General features: G+C 45.4%; 1 protein-coding gene across 1 annotated transcript in view; it reads right to left on the bottom strand.

The window, feature by feature from the left end:
* Positions 1-4,584: 4,584 nt before the first annotated feature.
* LOC148507430 (NXPE family member 3-like) overlaps positions 4,585-26,311 on the bottom strand; it is a 150,262-nt gene continuing 128,535 nt past the window's right edge. The window contains exons 2-6 of the mRNA XM_088446032.1: positions 22,300-22,815; positions 11,228-11,448; positions 10,183-10,253; positions 7,730-7,945; positions 4,585-5,310 (exon numbers count right to left, since the gene is read on the bottom strand). Of these exons, the coding sequence (XP_088302158.1) occupies positions 4,778-5,310; positions 7,730-7,945; positions 10,183-10,253; positions 11,228-11,448; positions 22,300-22,815 (1,557 nt within the window). The 3' untranslated portion in view covers positions 4,585-4,777. The remainder of the gene's footprint in view (positions 5,311-7,729; positions 7,946-10,182; positions 10,254-11,227; positions 11,449-22,299; positions 22,816-26,311) is intronic.

Raw genomic sequence — 26,311 nt, 5'->3', positions numbered from 1 at the left:
ACTAAAAGTGCCAGTCTAACCTGCATGTGCAATATTGTGCTTGAGCCATTTACTTTGCATAGACTGTTAGCCATTACAACTGGAGAACTACAAGTGCAAGGCTAACCTGCATGTGCAATATTGTGCTTGAGCCATTTACTTTGCATAGACTGTTAGCCGTTACAGCTGGAGAACTACAAGTACTCGCCTAACCTGCATGTGGAATACTGTGCTTGGGCCATTTACTCTGCATAGACTGTTAGCCATTACAGCTGGAGAACAACAAGTACCAGTCTAACCTGCATATGCAATATTGTGCTTGGAACACTTACTCTGCATAGACTATTAGCCATTACAGCTGGAGAACTACAAGTACCAGCTTAACCTGCATGTGCAATATTGTGCTTGGGCCATTTACTCTGCATAGACTGTTTGCCGTTACAGCTGGAGAACTACAAGTACCAGCTTAACCTGCATGTGCAATATTGTGCTTGGGCCATTTACTCTGCATAAACTATTAGCCATTACAGCTGGAGAACTACAAGTACCAGCTTAACCTGCATGTACAATATTATGCTTGGGCCACTTACTCAGCATAGACTGTTAGCCATTACAGCTGGAGAATTGTAAGTACCAGCTTAACCTGCATGTGCAATATTGTGCTTGGGCCACTTACTCTGCATAGACTGTTAGCCGTTACAGCTGGATAACTACAAGTACCAGCCTAACCTGCATGTGCATTATTGAGCTTGGGCCATTTACTCTGCATAGACTGTTAGCCTTTACAGCATGAGAACTACAAGTGCCAGTCTAACCTGCATGTGCAATATTGTGCTTGTGCCATGTACTTTGCATAGACTGTTAGCCGTTAAAGCTGGAGAACTACAAGTACCAGCCTAACCTGCATGTGCAATATTGTGTTTGGGCCATTTACTCTGCATAGACTGTTAGCCTTTACAGCTGGAGAACTACAAGTACCAGCTTAACCCGCATGTGCAATATTGTGCTTGGGCCATTTACTCTGCATAGACTGTTAGCCGTTACAGTTGGAGAACTTCAAGTACCAGCATAACCTGCATGTGCAATATTGTGCTTGGGCCATTTACTCTGCATAGACTGTTAGCCGTTACAGCTGGAGAACTACAAGTAACAGCCTATCCTGCATGTGCAATATTGTGCTTGGGCCATTAACTTTGCATAGACTGTTAGCCATTACACCTGGAGAACTACAAGTACTAGCCTAACCTACATGTACAATATTATGCTTGGGCCACTTACTCAGCATAGACTGTTAGCCGTTACAGCTGGAGAACTGTAAGTACCAGCTTAACCTGCATGTGCAATATTGTGCTTGGGCCACTTACTCTGCATAGACTATTAGCTGTTACAGCTGGAGAACTACAAGTACCAGCTTAACCTGCATGTGCAATATTGTGCTTGGGCCACTTACTCTGCATAGACTGTTAGCCGTTACAGCTGGAGAGCTACAAGTACCAGCCTAACCTGCATGTGCAATATTGTGTTTGGGCCATTTACTCTGCATAGACTGTTAGCCTTTATAGCTGGAGAACTACAAGTACCAGCTTAACCCACATGTGCAGTATTGTGCTTGGGCCATTTACTCTGCATAGACTGTTAGCCATTACAGCTGGAGAACTACAAGTAACAGCCTATCCTGCATGTGCAATATTGTGCTTGGGACATTTACTTTGCATAGACTGTTTGCCATTACACCTGGAGAACTACAAGTGCTAGCCTATAACCTACATGTGCAATATTGTGCTTGGGCCATTTACTCTGCATAGACTGTTTGCCATTACAGCTGGAGAACTACAAGTACCAGCCTAACCTACATGTGCATTATTGTGCTTGGGCCATTTACTCTGCATAGACTGTTAGCCATTACAGCTGGAGAACTATGAGTACCAGCCTAACCTGCATGTGCAATATTGTGCTTGGGCCATTTACTCTGCATAGACTATTAGCTGTTACAGCTGGAGAACTACAAGTACCAGCTTAACCTGCATGTGCAATATTGTGCTTGGGCCACTTACTCTGCATAGACTGTTAGCCGTTACAGCTGGAGAGCTACAAGTACCAGCCTAACCTGCATGTGCAATATTGTGTTTGGGCCATTTACTCTGCATAGACTGTTAGCCTTTATAGCTGGAGAACTACAAGTACCAGCTTAACCCACATGTGCAGTATTGTGCTTGGGCCATTTACTCTGCATAGACTGTTAGCCATTACAGCTGGAGAACTACAAGTACCAGCTTAACCCGCATGTGCAATATTGTGCTTGGGCCATTTACTCTGCATAGACTGTTAGCCGTTACAGTTGGAGAACTTCAAGTACCAGCATAACCTGCATGTGCAATATTGTGCTTGGGCCACTTACTCTGCATAGACTGTTAGCCGTTACAGCTGGAGAACTACAAGTAACAGCCTATCCTGCATGTGCAATATTGTGCTTGGGCCATTAACTTTGCATAGACTGTTAGCCGTTACACCTGGAGAACTACAAGTACTAGCCTAACCTACATGTACAATATTATGCTTGGGCCACTTACTCAGCATAGACTGTTAGCCATTACAGCTGGAGAACTGTAAGTACCAGCTTAACCTGCATGTGCAATATTGTGCTTGGGCCACTTACTCTGCATAGACTATTAGCTGTTACAGCTGGAGAACTACAAGTACCAGCTTAACCTGCATGTGCAATATTGTGCTTGGGCCACTTACTCTGCATAGACTGTTAGCCGTTACAGCTGGATAGCTACAAGTACCAGCCTAACCTGCATGTGCAATATTGTGTTTGGGCCATTTACTCTGCATAGACTGTTAGCCATTACAGCTGGAGAACTACAAGTAACAACCTATCCTGCATGTGCAATATTGTGCTTGGGACATTTACTTTGCATAGACTGTTAGCCATTACAGCTGGAGAACTATGAGTACCAGCCTAACCTGCATGTGCAATATTGTGCCTGGGCCATTTACTCTGCCTAGACTGTTAGCCGTTACAGCTGGAGAACTAAAAGTACCAGCCTAACCTGCATGTGCATTATTGAGCTTGGTCAATTTACTCTGCATAGGCTGTTAGCCGTTACAGCTGGAGAACTACAAGTACCAGCCTAACCTGCATGTGCAATATTGTGCTTGGGCCATTTACTCTGCATGGACTGTTAGTAGTTACAGCTGAAGAACTACGAGTACCAGCCTAACCTGCATGTGCAATATTGTGCTTGGGCCATTTACTGTGCATAGACTGTTAGCCATTATTGCTGGAGAACTAAGAGTACCAGCCTAACCTGCATGTGCAATATTGTGCTTGGGCCATTTACTCTGCATAGACTGTTAGCTGTTAGCTGTTACAGCTGGATAACTACAAGTACCCACCTAACCTGCATGTGCATTACTGTGTTTGGGCCATTTACCCTGCATAGACTATTAGCCATTTCAGCTGGAAAAACTACAAGTACCAGCCTAACCTGCATGTGCAATATTGTGCTTGGGCCATTTACTCTGCATAGACTGTTAGCCATTACAGCTGGAGAATTACAAGTACCAGCCTAACCTGCATGTGCATTATTGTGCCTTGGCCAGTTACTTTGCATAATCTGTAAGCCATTACAGCTGGAGAACTACAAGTACCAACCTAACTTGCATGTTCATTATTGTGCCTGGGCCATTTACTCTGCATAAGCTGTTATTTGTTACAGGTGGAGAACTAAAAGTACCCGCCTAACCTGCATGTGCATTACTGTGTTTTGGGCCATTTACTCTGCATAGACTGTTAGCCATTACATCTGGAGAACTACAAGTACCAGCCAAACCTGCATGTGCAATATTGTACTTGGGCCATTAACTCTGCATAGACTGTTAGCCATTACAGCTGGAGAACTATGAGTACCAGCCTAACCTGCATGTGCAATATTATGCTTGGGCCATTTACTCTGCATAGACTGTTAGCTGTTACAGCTGGAGAACTTCAAGTACCATCCTAACCTGCATGTGCATTATTGAGCTTGGGCCATTTACTCTGCATAGACTGTTAGCCATTACAGCTGGAGAACTACAAGTACCAGCCTAACCTGCATGTGCATTAGTGATAAGTTCAGATTTTTCAAAATAGCCTTAGGTATATCCTTCTCTCTGGTTTGTGGTTATAACTATTGTTTTGCCAACTGAGGTCACCGGTAGAGGACAGGGAAGTGTTGAGCAATTGCCTTTGCAACGGCCTTAAAATGTCGGCAAAAGACCGGCACCTTGTGTCCTTCGCATCCCTCTCTGAGCCTGAATTCGCTTAATTTTGCTCGGAGCTCTGTGGGGCTGCAAGCACTTTTAAGCAAATCCAGGCTGCAATCAATAGCGGCCATTGTCGCAATGATTCGTGCCTGCGAGAACATCGCATGGAATAGGATTGACCCCTTGTTAGATTTGTTCTTTATTTATATATATATATATATATATATATATATATTTTATTTATTTATTTTTTTTGGTTGTTATTTTTTTTTTTTTTTTTTTCTTAAACTGTAATAAAAATACAAGTACATTATAACAAAATATTTTAATTTAATAACAAATTTAACTAGGGGAAAAAAAAATTATCCACAATAATAGAACTTGATTTTCTCTAAGAAGAGGTCCTCAATAATATTTGAATTGCAGTTGTTGCTAATATACCAATCTTGGTAATACCTGGTTGTTATCCCAAGGTCATCAGATGTCCCTAGCAAACCACAGGATGGTAGCATTTGTTCACTAGTAACTGAAAACTGTTATGTCCTTTCCTTTATTGTGGACATATGTAGGACAACATAAGGTCCACCTCATTCTTGATGACTGCTGGCCCTGGGTGGATGTTGTCAGGGAGATAGTGGCAGGAGGTCATGTCCCAAGCATCTAAAATAATGACAGCCATTCCCTCGAAGGTTGCCCTCAGTAAGATGTCCAGCTGAAGAGACAACCAGTCACTGCCATAAATTGACTTATAACCCGTGTTGGCTGATTTAATTATCACGGTGGTCTGAGGGCTACGGAAAAGCAAAGATGCAATTGCCTTATAGACACGATCCAACCTCTCTAAATAGACCCACACAGGGTAGGTGGTGAAATGGGCCCATAGGGTCATCACAACAACAGTATGAGGTCCTCCACTAATCCCAACCATGTGGGCTGCCTCATAATGCAGGTCAGAGACCATAGTCTTGGTGGTCCTCAAGGGAAGTCCATGTGCCCTCCATCGTATAACCAGACCAGCAGTAGCATCCACAGCTAGCAGAGGTCCTGACTGATAATTACCATGCAGGTCTATCCTCTGCAGACCTAAGAAGAAAATATAAAATATTTATTGTCACCTAGGTGCTATAGAGCTAGCCCATAAATTATAAGTCTCTAAACTAGAGATGTGGGCAGACATCTTAACAATCATTTTGTCGTCCGTACATGCAGGCCAATCTGATAATAAAGTCAAGAATTACCTGTTCAGAGATGTGGCAGGATGACTTTACTGAAAGATATCTTTAAAAGATATCAGTCAGTGTGTACACCCTATATCATTTTTCCTGCACTATAGAAAGTTCAAGGAATTTTTTTACCAATATCATTCATACAGCACATCGTCTAGTGTGTATGAGCCTTCAGTGATCCAGTTCCCATAGGTCTCAATGGGCGATGAGTCTCTTTTGCAATTATGAAGAAGAAAATATATATTTTCTACAAATTTTTCTACAAGAGATAACACCATTTTTTGATCTTTCAGATCAAAACCGACAGCAAATACAATTTAAAAATTTATCTTGGTATTTTCTTTACAGGTGGACTTCAGGTGCCAGCGGACCCTTTATGCCCAGACATGCTGGCACCTGTTGTACCAAGTACCGTCATACTGGGGCAGGCTTACTAGCACCTGTAGTCCACAGGATATAGTCGGCATCCTGCCGTGTGGGATGCCAATGATCTGAATCCTGGCACCAAAATCCTGACAGCACGGGATCTCGGCACCAGTATCCTGACCGCCGGCATCCTGAAGGTAAGTATCGGGGTGTTAGGGGGAGGTAGGGTTATGTAGTGGGGTTATGTTTAGGCTCTAGGGGGAGAGGTTAGGTTTAGGCACCGGGGAGGGGTGTTAGGTTTAGGGTGCATGGAGGGGCAGGTTAGGTTTAGGCACTAGCGGGGGAGGTTACAGTTAGGCACTGGGGAGGGTGGGTTAGGGTTAGAAAAATACTTACCATTACTTCCTATGGGTGTCAGGATTCTGGCTGTCAAGATGCCGCTGTCGGTATTCAGACCAGCTGTATCTCGACGGCTGAGATTTCATACCCAACCCGGAGTCCACCGGTAAAAAACAATATTATGATCTATTTTATACATTAACCCCACTCCTACCACCACCAGAGGTGCGGAATATAACTCTGGGTGCATCATCCAGACACACACTGTGTCACCCCTGGTAGAGGCTATAGGCTATCCAGCAGCTCCCAGAGCACTGGGCAATCCCCAAGCATGATGAGAATGGGGGCATGCATGTCTGAAATTAGGAGATGTGGCTTACAGGTAAAAGGGCATGGCCTCATGGGAATGCCAACCTCCTCCTCTCAAAAGTTGGGAGGTATGCCCAAGGGTGCAAATGCATTTATTTTGTTTTTTGCATGCAAGATAAATACTGGCTGCTTTTGCATGCAGCCTACTGATACTGAAGACAAGGTTGTTTGAGAGCAGTTATGGACCCAGGTACTGAGTGGGGGTGGCCAAGCCCTCTACAAAAATGTTGAAAAAACTATGTGCTTCTTGCTGCACAGGGGGCACAGCTAGAGGCAGAACCAGAGGGGGAAGAGTGGCGATTAGTGCAATTGCCCATCCCTTCACAGCATGCAGGGAGAGAGAGGACTGACAGCTGCTCAGCGAAACCAGCTTTCCTGGACCCTCTGCAGCCCAGCACACACTTGGGATGGGAAGAGAGGCTGCTGCCTTGGCTCCCTCCAACAAGCCCAGACCCAGATAGAGTACCCTTCCCCCCTCTCGGCACCCCTGCTTCATTTTTACACTGCAATTTACAGTTCAGCCAGGAGACGCCCTCTCCCAACAGCATTTTATATTTGCCCCTCCTGCAATGCAACATGGTTGCCAAGGTGTAAATTTTACTCCATTTTTTTTTTACTTTACTCCCAATATTGAATCAGCCCCTGAGTGAGCTGCTGCTAAATCTGAAGACCATGTGGTGGAATATCACTGCATAGAGACATTTTTTAGATTAACTCCTTCTGCTGAAGGGTATTTTTCAGTGTTTCTAAACAAATCAATACAATTGGGTACTAAAAATAAAATGTTAACATTTGTGATGATAGGTAACTGTAAGGGATCACAGAAATGTATTGGAACAGTATTAGCATTCCTGGCCAGTGGTTGTAGAGTTTCCACCCATCCTGTATAATAAAGGATTGCCCCGAAGTTGAAAGGAACATGCTGCATCCCGTATTGATTCCATAAGGGTATGTACTAGGTCCAGGGAGCGACTGTAGCTTGAACGTCCGGCACTAACATATGCCAGTACTAAAAAGTTTATTTTGTCTATTGTAAAGCAGTGCCCGTGATGTCAGTGATGTCATGATGCCTGCTGAAAGGCAGAGAGGGGATGTGACGAGAAGAGGAGCAGTCAGAAGACATAGAAGAAGGTAAGTGACTGTGGGAAGACAGAAGGGAACTGTGGCTGCCACTGGAAAGAAAAACAAAGTACAAATCTTACTGGGAATGAACTTCTCCAAATACTCAAACCACTGGCGCAGGGTGGAGTCTCCAAACATATGGATGTCCTTCCCCTTCAGACAGGCAACAGCATCAGATGGCTGAGGAAAATGTCGCCCCAAACACATAAAGGATGTCCAGTTGTCACCATAATAAAAGCCAGAAGGCTGTGTAGGTTCCTTGCTAGGTCTGCAGGCCGACAGATTGGAGGTGAGTCCTGAAAGAGAGGGGGATCTGTGAGAGATAAAACCACTAGATGGGGCGTTAACAAAATTCTACCATTTCTGGAACTCATTCGTCTCCCAATATCATTCGTACAGGTACCAACAAAAGATAGTTTGTCAGAAAGCCACAGAGTCTGCCCCCCTGATAGTAATGATAAATTCCAGCATCTACTAAGTATTTATTATTATTGTTGTTTAAATGGGATAACAGCGTGCGGGATGACCGTGGTCAAAATTCTGATACCGGCATACTGACACCTGTCGGTAGGTATCCTAACCCTACCCCTAAACTTAACCATCCCTCCCCGCACCCTGAACCCTCCCTGCCTAACCCTCCCCCTCTAGTCCCTAACCCTAACCCTCCCCTAGTGCTTAACCCTAAACCTAACCCCGCTACTTACCTTTGGGATGCCGGTGGTCAGGGATGCCAGAACTGGAATTCTGACAGGAGTCGGTATTCTGGTGCTGGTATTCTAAGCGCCAGCATCCTATGTGCTGAGATATTGACCGTATCCCATTTAAAATACAGAATAATTGTGGTGCACTAAATGCACTTTGGCGTTCTTATGATAAAAGCGCACTTTGGGCGGGAAGCGTGATGATTTGCATTGGGAATGCGATGCCTCCTGCCACTTTTCACATGCATGCCGACCTTAATTACGCCGGTATGCATGATGGAAAATGCAAAAGACAGCTCTCTCGATAAGAGCTGTCCTTTGCGAATCAGGGACTTCCGGTGCTATGACCCAGAAGTCTCCCTGGCAAAAGGACACATGATGCGGGGGTGCTGGGAAGGATCCCAATTTCTTGCTTTGCTGCATCCCGGCCTTTGGGTCACATATCCAGTTGGGTGTAGTACGTATTACCGCCGGCCGCATAGCCGGCGGTTCAAATCCCAACAGCGGAAGCCCGGCAGAGGTGAAAATCCCGATCGCTAATTAGGTAAGTATAACTATCCCTATTTTCCTCCCTAACCCTCCCTTAGGGTTGCCTAACCCTAACCGCCCCCCCAAGTGCCTAAACCTAACCCCCCTGTAAGTGCCTAAATCTAACCCCCCTTCCCCGCAGCCTAACCCTAAGTCTCCCAGGTGGGTGTCTAACCCTAACCTCCCCCCGGGGGTGCCTAACCCTAAGTCCCTAAAAGCCCTAAAACCTAACCCTCCCCCCCGGCGCGGGTGTCCGTGCCTGGTGCCCGACTTACCTGTGTTCGGTATGCCAGGCGTCTGGCATTGGGCTCCCGGCGTAGGTCTAATGACAGGCGTTGGGATTTCAACACCTGTCAATAGTACCTTGCCGGGATTTGACAGCCGGCGGTCGGTATTTAGACCATCGGCTTCCTGACTACATTCCATCCAGTTCTGTGCAAAGACAATTCCACCGCTGCAGACAAAATAAAATAATTTTCAACGATAGAGAAAAAAGAAAAAAATTAAAACATTATAATTCCTCATTGTTGGATCTGAAACAGAAAAATTAAACAAAGAAGATGCAGATAAATAGGGCTCTATGTAAGAACGAACCTTCGCTCCTATAGTACTCATTAAAGGGGTTATGACCTCTGTTCAGTATTTAGCAAACAGCGGTTCTCTTAGCTGTCACTATACTGGTAATGATGACACCTACAGATGGCTTTAGCAGTATGGTCCCAATTGCCAGCAAAAGCCTTTCCGGCATCAGCGAAGACTTTCAGGCTTTGCCGAGTCCCTGCTGGGTGAAAGTGCAAATGCACATAGGCAGATTAACATCGTGCGATGCACAGACAGATATAACGCACATGTATTACTTGTTAGACCAGCGATTCCCAACCTCGGTCCTCAAGGCACACTAACAGTCCTGGTTTTAGTGATATCCATGATTGTGCCCAGATGGTTAAATCAAAATAACTGAGGTACTAATTAAGTCACTTGTGCTCAAGTATGGCTATCCCTAAAACCTGGACTGTTAGTGTGCCTTGAGGACCGTGGTTGGGAACCCCTGTGTTAGACCTTGTGGTAACACAGTGGAGGACAGCATTGAGGCAGGGGCCATCACAGCACCTCACTGGATAAGTTAGTTGTGTTAAATACCAACGGCATATTATCACCATGATATTAAATGAAATATGCTGCCGGTATTTAGAATCATTGTTGGAGCCCTTAGTAAAAAAAAAAAAATGGAGAGGAACTTTACTGATATCAAAAGTAAATAGTTATTGATACATAACCGTATATTGTCCTGCAGGTAAACTTACCCAATGAGCTGTTATCTGAGGTAACATTGATTGGAAGAGCCTTGCCAGGGATAATCTGGTTAGTGACAGAGCTGAAGGAGGGGAATAATTGATTAAACAGATTGAAATGTGTCAGACGCATAATTAAACTTGACAGACCAGAAAACGTAAAGTTTTCATTGACGCCTCAGCCCTTCCGATTCATTACCCATATCCACCCTACCGGTGGCTCATCCAATCAAGGTGATTGTTTTCATTTTCTAAAGAGGGTATGCCTTTGCATCCACACTGTTTGATTTTATTGTAATGAGTTAACCATGTATATTGTATTTTATGTGTCCATTGTACAATTCTTAAATGTTGCCAGGTTGGACACACTGCTAGTATTGTGAAAACATGTATTTTGTGTAATGTTAGTTGAGTAATGTGTCTCTTGCCTATTGCTTGTATATGCAGGCAGCAGGCATCCCACTGAGTCACATCTGCTTTAGCGGACATACTGGAGCCACATTCTGCAGATGAGTTGAGGATTGAGGGAGGGCCACGTTTTCCCTCTATTATATTAACTGATGAAAAACACCAGTTATTTCACTTGGTAAATGTATCTTTCAAAAGCCTGACTTCTGTGACACTGGAGGTTTTGTTTATGATGTCATTCCATCTAAAGCTTTTATTTAATACATTTAATTATTTTTATAAAAAGCGTATAACTGAATGTGCATTATTAATACCATTTTTATATCAATTCATATTTAGCATCTTCTGTGACTTGAGTATCTGGCGCGCTGTGGAAAGCATGTGGAATCACAGATTATAATGAATTAAGCACTAATTATCATATTATGTAAATGTATTTACACACTGGTTTGTTGTAACAGTGGAAGGAGTGAAAGGGACAATGATGACTTAAACTGTGAAAATAATGTAGTGTTTGGAACCATTTCCTGGCACTTGCTGGAATGCGCTCATGAGTCCAGGAGATTTGATGTTGGCAGGTTTCTCTTTGCCCACAATTTTCTATCAGACCAATCTGGCCAACTAATTTCTAACAACCAGTCTCACTCACCCACTCAGCAGAGCGTCCTCCAGTGTATCAGTCACTCTGCGGTATCCACCCATAGAGTGATAGACCCAGGAGTCACACGGCAGCTTCCGTGGTCGCGCACACTGCCACGTGTCCCCAGAGACGGGGTCCCTGTATTTGCACACGTCCTTTCCTGCCAGTTCCAGGTTACACTCTGTCACCTCACTGCTACCGTTATATTGGAAATATCCAGAGAAATAGACCTGTGAGTTAGAACCATATATTGTGTATTGGGATTGTGACAAGAAATTAATCTTAAAACACAAATTGACAAAGCGCCATTCTCATCCTTTAGGTTTGCCATCAGTCCAGGATTACTCTGGACAGTCCGGAAATTAGGACATCTACTGGAGTGTGGAGTGTAGGTAATCGCGGATGGTTGCCAGCTTCAAGAAATCCATTTATTTTCTCCCCTACACTTGTGAGCCTAAATCTGCATCATGAGACTTACAAACTTGGGATCGCAGTGGACAACTCAGCAGGGCCGTAGCTAGGGTAGTGCGGCCGGTGCCATCGCACAGGGCACCACAGGTCAGGGGGCACTGTTTGGGCCTGTCAAATTTCTGTTTATTATCATTCTTGCTTGTAGCTTCCTCTTATTTCATCCACAGCATCTCCTGGCTTCTCCTATCTCTTTCCTGGCCTTTCCCCATGAAGCCATGGCCCTTTTTTGGGTGCATTATGTCCCTTTGAAAAATGAGGGGGGCGCCAATGCTCTTTCTGGCACAGGGCACCAAATCAGGGCCTGATTCAGAGCCGCTCGCAAAAAGCTCGCTCTGAATCAGGGCGGCTGCTTTATTTTTAAAAATGGCCTCCTGGCCGCTTGCATAGCTGTGGGTGACCACCCACAGCTTTTGCGAGCGGCCAGGTGATGGTCGCGATGGTCGCAACCATCGGGCTTGCGACGAGACACTTGTGGTAGGGTCTCATTCCCGCAAGCCTCTAATAGAGCCAGAAGCTCACCACTGACATCACTCGTGATGTCAGTGGGGCCGCCCCCAAAAGGCAGGCGTTCCTTCGGGAATGCCTCCGTTTGGCCAGCTACCCCCCTACCAAATGAGGCGAGCTGTCGATCAACTTCGACAGCCGCCCCTATTGGATACGAGTGCCGGTGCGAGGGATCTCTCGCTCGCTCCGGGGCTTGCGCACATGCAGTGCGCACACAGCGCTTGCGCACTGCCCGGCCATCGACCTGCTTGCGAGCGCATTGTGTTTGCGAGCGGGTCTGAATCAGGCCCTCAGTCCCCACCTGCCTCCTCTGCTTCTGCCAGCAATGACTGTGCTCGGTGCGCTGTGACTGCCTGCAGACTTGTTTCAAGGCAACTGACTGAGAGAGTGTTAGTGAGAGGGATTAGAATCTTGGCATTTGCATGGTACAGTGAGAACACAAGGTGAGCCAAGATAGAAGAGCCAGGGCCCTGATGGCATAGCTGGGGCGGCATGCCAGCTAAAGTCATAATAACAGGTACCCTACACACCTGATAAGTGCCACACCTATGCACTGACTGACTCATGTCTCTGAATAACTGATGGAGTGCAGGACAGAAGGGGAACTTGCCCAGTAATAATAATTATACAGCCCCAAGTATCCAGCCGCCTCTTGCCCCAGACAGAGCCCCCTATTTTTGCAGGAGAGGCAGCAGCATGACTGACTCCTAAGGAGGCATTGATTGATGACATATATAGGGGCATGTTGGGGCTCTGATATCATATATAGGGGCATGTTGGGGCTCTGATATCATATAAAGGTGCATGATGGGGCTCTGGAATATGTAAGGGGGGGTGAGGTGACTCTCATACCATAAAAAGGGGCAAGAGGAAGCCAAGGTAGACAAGACTTCCAGTAGGCCCAGTGCTGGGGTGTGTGGCCACATTCAGTAAGTAGCTATGGCATGCATCAGGGGTGGGTATGGTCATGGCATCATGGGGAGTGTGGTTATGCCTGCCCTGCACCCTCAGGTCCCTACAGAGGCTAAAGTAATCAGTGCCCTTTTACCCTTCTTTTCGCCCCTGGAGGTGGCACTGGCATGAGTCGGCTCTGGTACCATATAAAGGGTCATGAGTGAGGCTGTAGAATATGTAGGTCAATGAGGGGTTAATTAATCATTATTAGACCTAAAACAAGGGATGTACAGTATGAACTATTTAAAATTTAAATTAATTGTCTGCATTTTGCTGTATTCCAAAGTCAGTGATTCCTGTTATTTATACACCAGAGACCTTGTTATAAGAACAATGCGCTATTCTTTACACATCAGTGACTTCAACAAAAATACAACCCTATTCTTACAGACCAGAGACCTCATAATAAGCACATCCCTGTACTATACACACCAGTGACCTCATTATAAGCACACCCCTGTACTATACACACCACTGACCTCATTATAAGCACACCCCTGTACTATACACACCAGTGACTCCAATATAAGCACACCCCTGTACTATACACACCAGTGACTCCAATATAAGCACACCCCTGTACTACACACACCAGTAACTCCAATATAAGCACACCCCGTATGATACACACCAGTGACTCCAATATAAGCACACCCCTGTACTATACACACCAGTGACTCCAATATAAGCACACCCCTGTACCATACACACCAGTGATCTCATTATAAGCACACCCCTGTACTATACACACCAGTGACTCCAATATAAGCACACCCCTGTACTATACACACCAGTGACTCCAATATAAGCATACCCCTGTACTACACACACCAGTAACTCCAATATAAGCACACCCCGTATGATACACACCAGTGACTCCAATATAAGCACACCCCTGTACTGTACACACCAGTGACTCCAATATAAGCACACCCCTGTACTATACACACCAGTGACTCCAATATAAGCACACCCCTGTACTATACACACCAGTAACTCCAATATAAGCACACCCCTGTACTATACACACCAGTGACTCCAATATAAGCACACCCCTGTACTATACACACCAGTGACTCCAATATAAGCACACCCCTGTGTTATACACACGAGTGACTCCAATATAAGCACACCTCTGTACTCTACACACCATTAACTCCAATATAAGCACACCCCTGTACTCTACACACCAGTAACTCCAATATAAGCACACCCCTGTACTGTACACACCAATGACTCCAATATAAGCACACCCCTGTACTCTACACACCAATAACTCCAATATAAGCACACCCCTGTACTCTACACACCAGTGACATCAATATAAGCACACCCCTGTACTCTACACACCAATAACTCCAATATAAGCACACCCCTGTACTCTACACACCAGTGACTCCAATATAAGCACACCCCTGTACTGTACACTCCAATGACTCCAATATAAGCACACCCCTGTACTATATACACCAGTGACCTCATTATAAGCACACCCCTGTACTGTACACACCAATGACTCCAATCTTAGCACACCCCTGTACTGTACACACCAATGACTCCAATATAAGCACACCGCTGTACTGTACACACCAGTGACTCCAGTATAAGCACACCCCTGTACCGTACACACCAGTGACTCCAGTATAAGCACACCTCTGTACTACACATCAGTGACTTCAACAAAATACAACCCTATTCTTACAGACCAGAGACCTCATTATAAGCACACCCCTGTACCATACAGACGAGTGATCTCATTATAAGCACACACCTGTACTATACACACCACTGACCTCATAAGCACACCCCTATACTATACACACCTGTGTTCTCATTATAAGCACACCCCTGTACTATACACACCAGTGACCTCATTATAAGCACACACCTGTACTATACACACCACTGACCTCATAAGCACACCCCTATACTATACACACCTGTGTTCTCATTATAAGCACACCCCTGTACTCTACACAGCAGTGACTCCAATATAAGCACACCCCTGTACTATACACACCAGTGACTCCAATATAAGCATACCCCTGTACTCTACACACCAGTGACTCCAATATAAGCACACCCCTGTACTATACACACCAGTGACTCCAATATAAGCACACCCCTGTACTATACACACCAGTAACTCCAATATAAGCACACCCCTGTACGATACACACCAGTGACTCCAATATAAGCACACCCCTGTACTATACACACCAGTGACCTCATTATAAGCACACCCCTGTACTATACACACCACTGACCTCATAAGCACACTCCGGTACTATACACACCTGTGATCTCATTATAAGCACACCCCTGTACTATACACACCAGTGATCTCATTATAAGCACACCCCTGTACTATACACACCAGTAACTCCAATATAAGCACACCCCTGTACTATACACACCAGTAACTCCAATATAAGCACACCCCTGTACTCTACACACCAGTGACTCCAATATAAGCACACCCCTGTACTCTACACACCAGTGACTCCAATATAAGCACACCCCTGTACTATACACACCAGTAACTCCAATATAAGCACACCCATGTACGATACACACCAGTGACTCCAATATAAGCACACCCCTGTGTTATACACACCAGTGACTCCAATATAAGCACACCCCTGTACTATACACACCAGTGACTCCAATATAAGCACACCCCTGTACTATACACACCAGTGACTCCAATATAAGCACACCCGTGTACTCTACACACCAGTGACTCCAATATAAGCACACCCCTGTACTATACACACCAGTGACTCCAATATAAGCACACCCCTGTACGATACACACCAGTGACTCCAATATAAGCACACCCCTGTGTTATACACACCAGTGACTCCAATATAAGCACACCCCTGTACTATACACACCAGTGACTCCAATATAAGCACACCCCTGTACTATACACACCAGTGACTCCAATATAAGCACACCCCTGTACTATACACACCAGTAACTCCAATATAAGCACACCCCTGTACGATACACACCAGTGACTCCAATATAAGCACACCCCTGTGTTATACACACCAGTGACTCCAATATAAGCACACCCCTGTACTCTACACACCAGTAACTCCAATATAAGCACACTCCTGTACTCTACACACAAGTAACTCTAATATAAGCACACCCCTGTACTCTACACACCAGTGACTCCAATATAAGCACACCCCTGTACTATACACACCAGTGACTCCAATATAAGCACACCCCTGTACTATACACACCAGTGACTCCAATATAAGCACACCCCTGTACTATACACACCAGTGACTCCAATATAAGCACACCCCTGTACTATACACACCAGTAACTCCAATATAAGCACACCCCTGTACGATACACACCAGTGACTCCAATATAAGCACACCCCTGTGTTATACACACCAGTGACTCCAATATAAGCACACCCCTGTACTCTACACACCAGTAACTCCAATATAAGCACACCCCTGTACTCTACACACAAGTAACTCTAATATAAGCACACCCCTGTACTCTACACACCAGTGACTCCAATATAAGCACACCCCTGTACTCTACACACCAATAACTCCAACATAAGCACACCCCTGTACTAAACACACCAGTGACTCCAATAAAAGCACACCCCTGTGTTATACACACCAGTAACTCCAATAGAAGCACACCCCTGTACTATACACACCAGTGACTCCAATATAAGCACACCCCTGTACTATACACACCAGTGACTCCAATATAAGCACACCCCTGTACTATACACACCAGTGACCTCATTATAAGCACAGCCCTCTACTATACACACCTGTGACCTCATTAAAAGCACACCCCTGTACTGTACACAATAGTGACCTCATTATAAGCACGCCCCTGCACTATGCACACCAGTGACCTCATTATAAGCACACCCCTGTACTATACACACAAGTGACCTCATTATAAGCAAACCCCTGTACTTTACACACCAGTGAACTCATTATAAGCACACCCCTGTACTATACACACCAGTGACCTCATTATAAGCACACCCCTGTACTGTACACAATAGTGACCTCATTATAAGCACGCCCCTGCACTATGCACACCAATGACTTCATTATAAGCACAGCTCTGTATTGTACACAATAGTGACCTCATTATAAGAACAGCCCTGTACTATGCACACCAATAACCTCATTATAAGAACAGCTCTGTACTGTACACAATAGTGATCTCACTATAAGCACACTCCTGTACTATACACATCAGTGACCTCATTATAAGCACAGCACTGTACTCTACACACCATTGACCTCATTATAAGTAGACATGAGTGGGTTCGGATATCAGAGATCCGAACTCACCCGAACTTAGATGATCCGAGCCAGATCCGAGTCGGCTCAGGTTTTCCCACCTGACCCGGATCTCAAAACGAGACAAAACGTCATCATCCCGCTGTCGGATTCTCGCGGGTTTTGGATTGTATAAAAGGTCCCACGATCACATTTTTTCATTTCGGCTGTGGAAGAGGGAGGGAGCTGGGACCTGTGCTGTGATGCTGTGCATTGGGGCTGGCTACAGTTGTGTCGAACTTGTCATTGTCAGTCACTCAGGGGCTTGCTGCTTAGTGTCCATAGGGGCTGGCTGTTGTCCATATAGGAGCTGGTTGGCTGTTATGAAGTTGTCCTGTCAACAGGTTTTGGCTGGCTGTTGTCCATAACATAATCCATATAGGGATTATTGTTGGCAGGCTGTTGTCCTGTCCATAGGGGCTGGCTGGTTGTTGTTCATATGGGCTGGCTGGTTGTTGTTCATATGGGCTGGCTGGCTGTTGTCCATATAGGGGCTGGCTGTTGTCCATATAGGGGCTGGCTGTTGCATGTCCATAGGGGCTGGCTGTTGTCATGTCCATAGGGGCTGGCTGTTGTTGTCCATAGGGGCTGGCTGTGCTGTTGTGTTGTCCAGGGGGTTCTCTGTCCATCAGGGGTGCTCTTCACCCCCATTGTGAAAAAAATAAAAATATATTTTTTTATTTCTGTGTGTGAGTTAATCACACTTATTATTATTATCAGCAACATAGGTGCGCAGTTGTGCTGCCTGTGTCTCATTTATCAAGGGGCTGCTGCTTCATTCAGGTGTGCTTCCCCCTCTCCCCCCAGAGTGAAAAAAATAAAACCAATTTTTTGTGTGTGCGTGTTAGCCACACCCGCGGTGTGAAAAAAATAAAAACAATTTTTGTGTGTGCACGTTAGCCACACTTATCAGCAACGTAGGTGCGCAGGGGTGCTGTTTATCAAGAGGCTGCTGCCTCGTTTGGGTGCTCTCCCTCCCCAGTGCCCCCAAAAAATGTATTCAATCAATCAAAAACAATCAGTGTGTGTGTGTGTGAACGTTAGCCACTCTTATCTCCAGCAATGTAGCTGGTGTCTCGCTCGGGTGCTAAAAATTAATTCAATCAATCTTTTTTTTTGTGTGTGTTTGTGTGCCAGTTAGAAACATTTATCAGCAATGTAGCTGCGCAGGGGTGCTGTCTGTGTCATTTATCAAGAGGCTGGTGCCTCATTCAGGTGCTCTCCCTCCCAAGTGCCCCCCAAAAAATTATTAATTAATCAATCAATCAATGTGGGGTTTTTTTTTCTGTCAATATAATTGACTGGAAATGAGTGTAAATAAAGGTGATAGAGGTCAATAATAAAAACAGGCCCATTTTATGTGATTTTAGCTGTTTTTAGGATTTTTTAAGAAAAAATCCAGATCCAAAACCAAAACCGAAAAACAAAACACGGAGGTGAGGTTTTGGCAAAACCAATCCAGATCCAAAACCAGGGGAGATCCAGATCCAAAACTAAAACACGGGGATTGGCGCACAGCTAGGGGTAGGCACCCCTAGGGGGCTTAGGGTTAGGCTCCTCTGGGAGGGGTTAGGGTTAGACACTAATGGGGGAAGGTTAGGTTTAGGAACTAATGGGGAGGGTTAGGGTGCAGGGTGGGGAGGGTTAGGTTTAGGCTACAAGAAGGGAGGGTTAGGGGAGAAAGGGGGAGGGTAAGTATACTTACCCAACCCCTGTCGGAATGCCGCTGTCAGTGCCTAACTGTCATTTTTCAAACATAGGGCCTGATTCAGACCCACTCGCAAGCGGCTGTCCGCTCGCAAGTGGGTCGATGGTGTGCACTGAGCATGCGCACGACGGAGGGAGCTCCGTCGTGCGCATGCGCCAGACGCGACGAGCGAAGGAAAGTCCTTCGCCCGTTGTGTCTGATCAAAGGGGGCGTGCTGTCGATGTTGATTGACAGCACGCCCCCTTTGGTAGGCGTGCAGGGGGCCTCCCGTCAGAAGCCGGCCCACTGACATCACTAGTGATGTCAGTGGGAGTGATTTTGGCTCTGATAGAGCCAAAATCACTCCGGAGCTTGCGGTTGAAAACCGCAACCGCAGGCTCCAGCTCGCAGTTTCGATGGTCGCGATGGTCAAGACCATCGCGGCCATCAAACTGCACGCTCGTATAGCCTGTGGGTGGTGACCCACAGCTATACGAGAGTCCAGGAGGACGCTCCATTTTCATGGAGGGCGGCCCTCATTCAGAGCGTGCGCTCTGCTCAGAGCGTACGGCTCTGAATGAGGGCCATAGTCTGTAAAGTGACAATTAGGAGCTTAGCATATTGAAATAATGACAGTTAGGAGCTGATTGATTGATATTTTAACTCACTCCACTTTATCTCTCTCTAGCCTCATCCCCTCCCTGTCTCTCCCAGCTTTATTCCTCAGACCCTGAATCTCCCAGCTTCATTCCCCAGACCCTGCGCCTCTCAGCCACAAACCCAGCCCCTGTGTCTCAGTCCATGTCTTCCAGCCCCAAACCCAGCCCCTGTGTCTCACAACTCTCAGCCCCTGCATCTCACAACCACCACCCTGTGTCTCACAACCCTCAGCCCCTGTGTCTCACAACCAACATCCTCTGTGTCTCACAACCCTCAGCTTCTGTGTCTCCCAACCACCAGTCCCTGTGTCAACCCTCAGCCCTTGTGTCTCACAACCACCAGCCCCTGTGTCTCACAACCCTAAGGGTGCCCATCCACTAGTAGATCAGGGAAAGACGGTATGATTACAACATCGTAATCGTACCGTTGTTCCCCTAGGGGGTGCAGTGCCTACATTGAATGATTGATCGTTCAGTATAGGCACATCAATCATCCCCAAACATGGCCAACCTGTCGTTATCAGCAGATTGGCCTGCATGTTCGGCTGATGATTGATATTGGAAATGACCAGGGGCGCCGAGAGGGGGTGGGAACGGGTACTGTTTACCCAGGCCGGGCTTCCTGAGGGGCTGGCGGGGCCCCGGGTCCGGTGCTGACCCCCTCCCTTCTCTCTCTCTCACAGCAGCCCAGCACACACCGTGTGCTGAGCTGCAGTGGGAGACTGCTCGTGGCTGCAGAGCAGCAACCACAGCAGTCTCCTATGCCTGTGGGGGGAAGCGATCACACTGATTACACCCCCCCTGGCTTTGCACCGGGCTGAGGGGCTTACAGCGCCCCCCTCCCCGGCGCACAAAAGTGCTGTTTTCTTTCTTTTTTTTGTTCAAGGGAGCGTGGCCATGCCTCCCATGATTAGGCCATGCCCCCTCTGTACCTGGGCCCGCCAGGGCTCTCTATGGCCCTGGAAGCGACCAGCAGGAACGAGGATTGCAGGTCATTTCCGATATTTGGATGCACGATTTGTGGCCAATTACTGAGCGATTGCATGATTATGATGTCATAATCGTGCAATCGTACCTTAAACCCCTGTGTCTCACAACCCCCAGCCCCTGTGTCTCACAACCCCCAGCCCCTGTGTCTCACAACCCCCAGCCCCTGTGTCTCACAACCCCCAGCCCCTGTGTCCAACAACCCCCAGCCACTGTCTCACAACCCCCAGCCCCTGCATCAAAGCCTCAGCCACTGTCTCACAACCCCCAGCCCCTATGCCTCAAAGCCTCAGCGTCTTCATATACAGCTCCCCCCAGTGTCTTCATCTCCAGCTCCTGGCCTCCCTCCAACTCACTCTGACTGTCCGTGTCCATGTCACATCCCTCACCCTGTGTGTCTCATAACCCCCAGCCCCTGTGACTCAGAAATCGGTATGAATTACCGCCGGATGGTTCAAATCCCGACAGCGGCTGGCCCGATTTCTATTGGGATGCCGGGCGCCGGTCTCCTGGCATCGGTAAAATGACAGGTGTCTGGATTTAGACACCTGTCATTTAACCCTCGCCGGGATAAAGCAGTCGGGAAGCCGGCTGTCGGGATTACGTCTGCCAGCTTCCCGACTGCATACCGTGTCTCACAACCCCCAGCCCCTGTGTCTCACAACACCCAGCCCCTGTGTCTCACAACCCCCAGCTCCTGTCTCACACCTCTCAGCCCCAGTGTCTGACAACCCCCAGCCCCTATGTCTAACAATCCCCACCAGCCCCTATGTTTCAAAGCACCATCGTCTTCATTTACAGCCCCCCCCCAGCATCTTCATCTCCAGCACTCCTCCCCAGCATCTTCTTCTCCAGCTCTCTGGGTTGCCGGCCTGCCTCCGACTCACTCTGACTGTCCGTGTCTCTGTGCCTTGCAAAGGCAAGGGGGACACATGAACTGTGCTCCCAATATTCCTGAGGGGCCATGGCCCCTCAGAATCTCTGGGCCCAGTACAAGTATCCTCTTTGTACCCCCTGTCACCTGGCCTGATTATGGTAGGTAGCAGGGGAAAATTGGTTTATCCATCACCTCATACTAACGGACTTGTTAAGCCACTAGTTATAGTGGGCGGTGGGTTTGGGTTATCACATGTTTACCAAATAAGAGCACTGTTTTACTTTACCATGCCTCAGTGATTTCATACCCTTAAGGGGCAAAGCAACAGCTGCAATAGAGTTTGACATTAACCAGGTATTATCACAAGTTCATGCTGATAATTAGCTAACCTATACCCTGAGGTGACCACGTCAGCCAGTTATATGCTTTTGCTGTGTCTAATGAGTTCCACACCCACAATGTGATAAATAGTGACTGGTTATACTCCATATTATACTATAAGTCACACAAGGAAACCACCAATACATAAATACAAAACAAATAGTGATTGATATTGGTTAGTTGGTGTTAGATTAGTCAGAAATACTCTGTGTCTGTACCTTTTCTGGATAACGCTCCCTCTTCTTTCTCAAAACATCCACAGCCTCACTGGAGTGAATGAGCCGGATTTGTACCTCCGCTGTCCCCGGCCATGGGAGGAGGAATGTGGCCAGATAGCTGCCATTACCATGGTCCTTTACTTGCCCAGTCACTCCAGCCTTCAGTGCCGGGGAGTGCAGCTTGGCCCGGAAGAAATCTCCGCCATATACCTTTGGCCGACCATTGTGGTCCCGAGCTGTGATGACCACCTCCAATGTCTCTCCAATCCTGTATGTGTCCCGTGCGTTCAGCAGATGGTAATCACAGTGTCTGGGGCTGGTGGATAGGTTATAATGTGTCACAGTGGATGGAGGCTCATGCCAGTCAATCAGTCTTATTAGTTCTTTGAAGTTGGAAGCAATGGTTTTGGGAGAAACAGACGTGGGTTGAGTGGAAACTGTGGGACCCTCATGCCTTATAGGGGAGGGGGGCTTGTACTTTTTCGAGGAATCCACTGTTAGGAGCCTGTAACTTAACTAAAAATATCACAAATTACAAACTCTTGTCACTCTAAAAATAAAACAAACTATTTGTGAAGTAAATGAACCTATGTACCCTGCAAGAGTGGGCGGAGGTTCCTCCCTGAGAGAACATGGGATTTAAGGAAAAATAGCTGTATTCTTGTTCCTTTGTGTGGGCAGCTGCTTGGGGGCAGAATGAGCTGTAGAGAACTGACTTTAAGGGGTTTATCAAGCAGTGAAAAGCATGGGGAAGTGGACCAGTTGATAAGTCGCCCATAGCAACCAATAAATGTTACTTCAAAGCTGATTAGTTGCTATGGGCAACTTCTCCACTGGTCCACCTCTCCATTCCTTTCATTGCTTGATACATAAAGCCCTAAGAGTACCTAAACCTAGCACTTTGCACACAATATCAGCAATCTTCTGATTGGATGGCTGTGGTGCTCTTGCATTCAGAAGGTGGTCCTAGTTTTTAGCAATGTATAATTCTGATGCTTTCTCAAACAGCCTATACTGGGCCAAGGTAATTAGTACCAATGTAAAAAGTGAGTGTAATGGGGAAGGCGTAGACGGGTCTAACAGTGAAGTATAAGAGCCCGAGGGCAGTTTGCTGTTAATACTGTATAATGTCTTATGGTCTAACAGTGAAGTGTAAGAGCCCAAGGGCAGTTTGCTGTTAATACTGTATAATGTCTTATGGTCTAACAGTGAAGTATAACAGCCCGAGGGCAATTTGCTGTTAATACTGTATAATATCTTATGGCCTAACAGTGAAGTATAACAGCCCGAGGGCAATTTGCTGTTAATACTATATAATGTCTTATGGTCTAACAGTGAAGTATAACAGCCTGAGGGTAGTTTGCTGTTAATACTGTATAATGTATTATGGTCTAATGGTGCATACACATTGTCAGATTTGCTAGTTCATCGTTATCGTTGAACGATAACGATAAATGATTGAACGATTTTATCAAGGATTTCAGCGATTTCATATAGTGATGAATGATTGAACGATTTCTGACAGTATTAAAATGAATGAAATCATCCAAATCTGCCTGCAAACACAGTCGATGTTAGATATCGTTATCTGACATGCGGGAACGCACATCGTTGGTCAATGCATGCCCTACAAGGCAAAGATATGAATGATTGAATAATTTTTACAATCGTTATCATTCATATCTAATAAGTAATCTGACCATGTGTACGCAGCATTACAGTGATGTATATGAGCCCGAGGGCAGTTTGCTGTTAATACTGTATAATGTCTTATGGTCTAACAGTGAAGTATATGAGCCCAAGAGCAGTTTACTGTTAATACTGTATAATGTCTTATGGTCTAACAGTGAGGTATATGAGCCTGAGAGCAATTTGCTCTTAATACTGTATAATGTCTTATGGTCTAACAGTGAGGTATATGAGCCTGAGAGCAGTTTGCTCTTAATACTGTATAATGTCTTATGGTCTAACAGTGAGGTATATGAGCCCAAGAGCAGTTTGCTGTTAATACTTTTTAATGTCTTATGGTCTAACAGTGAAGTATAAGAGCCCTAGGGCAGTTTGCTATTAATACTGTATAATATTATATTTGGTGGTATAAAAAGAATTGGGAGCTAGGGACGTTGTAAACATCTTTTAGTTGTTGAAATAAATGAGAGTATCTCCAGGGTCGAACACATTTATTATTGCTGCAATCCCTCTTTGTGTCCATTTCTTGTAATTGGAGATTGTGACAGATGGGCATAAATTTGAGTTGCCCCATAGAGGTAGGTATTTAGTAACATGTGGGTTTGAGCCTAGATGTTTATTTGTAACAGACCAGGCCTTATATGTATCATAAAGAAGATGTTATGGGTAATTCCCTTTGGAAGTTTTGAGCGTGGAATGTGTAAGAGGGCTGCAGGGTATAAAGGAGAGAATGATTCTTCCCCCAGCCGAAGATTAGTAAAATAAGACTGATTTAGACACCATAAAAGACCAAAGAAGGAAGAAGACTTCTTGTTGGGGGCACTCATTTAAAAATAAAGATGGTTAAAATATAACTTTTAATATAGTATTACTAAACCCGTTTTAGTAATACTATATTAAAAGTTATATTTTAACCATCTTTATTTCTAAATGAGTGCCCCCAACAAGAAGTCTTCTTCCTTCTTTGGTCTTTTATTGTTCCTTTTCTGACTTTGGGGACCACCACCAACCTATTAAAGTGGCCCACAGAGTGGAGGCTCAATTAATGTAGTTGGTATAAGATTATTTGTATGTAGTTCAGGTCCTGCAGGGCTTGTAAGTAGGTCTCTTATATTAGTCTGGTGCGACTTTCACCCCCATGTGTCTCTGTTATGATTTAGACACCAGTCAGAGATATATATCGAAAGCTGCTGCATAGGAGTAAGTGTGAATGTCAGTAGCCCTAAGCCAAATCTATCCTTAGTATAGAGCAATCTGCTTCTAGCTCTTCTAGGGTTTTTTACGGTTTTAAATAAATCATTGAAAAGCCAAATTACATTTTGCTGGATCTGTCTTAGACAAAAACATGGTGGAGCATCTGAAGAGGGTACGCCAGTTTTGGGAACAGCACACTTTTGATGACTGCAATCCTTCCTTATAATGAAAGTGGGAGAATCACCCAGTGTTGGATTTTTTGTGTAATTTTTTTCAATAATTTGAGGAAAATTGGCCTTATGAATATATTGTACAGAAGGTGTAATAAAAAATACCTAGATATTTTTGCCTGGATTTACTAATGTGCAAGTTGGTAGAGAAAACAAGACATTGATGGTAGGACTTCAGATTTCATAACATTCATTTTATATCCTGCAACGGAACTTCCAGTATTGTAGGTTGGGAAATAAAAAGGAGCATATCACAAAGATAGCTTCTAGTCAACACTGCCCACCTGAATACCGTGAAATGAAATGTTAGCTCAATGGCCAAAGGTTCCAAGACAAAAGCAAACAATAGCGGGGAAAGGGGTCAGCCTTGACGGATGCCTCTCTGTATTGAAATTGGGGGCAGAAAGAAATTATTTGCCATAATACAAGAAGAGAAAGTCGAGTTCAATAATGTGAATGATAGTTACAATTTGAAGGGGAAACCCAAATCTATGTAGAGATCCATACAAAAGGTCCCAGACTACGAGGTCGAATACCTTTTCCGTGTCGAGTGATAAGAGAATATATAAATTGCTTTCATGAATCTCTTCTAAGTGTTGTAATACAGCAAAAACTTTGCGAATGTTAGAAACTGCACTACGTCCCCATACAAAGCCGGTTTGATCTGGGTGCACTAATGAGGGTATTACCAGTTTAAACTGATCTGCTATTATTTCAGTGAAAAGTTTGTAGTCAACATTTAATATTGACATCAGGCGGTAGGAGGCAGGAACGGTTGGATCTCTACCTGGTTTAGGTATTACCCTTATAATAGCATTGTTAAAGTAAGCAGGTATGGGGTTGCCGGAAAATTTTTAATTCTATTGATTTGTAAGTAGGGCAACTTCAGAGGATAGGAG

The sequence above is a fragment of the Taudactylus pleione genome, unplaced genomic scaffold (genome assembly GCF_031769625.1).
Source record: "Taudactylus pleione unplaced genomic scaffold, aTauple2 ptg000393l, whole genome shotgun sequence".
NCBI classification, from domain to species: domain Eukaryota; kingdom Metazoa; phylum Chordata; class Amphibia; order Anura; family Myobatrachidae; genus Taudactylus; species Taudactylus pleione.
Note: the sequence above shows the minus strand (reverse complement) of the source record. Positions and strands in the feature narration are given on the sequence as shown.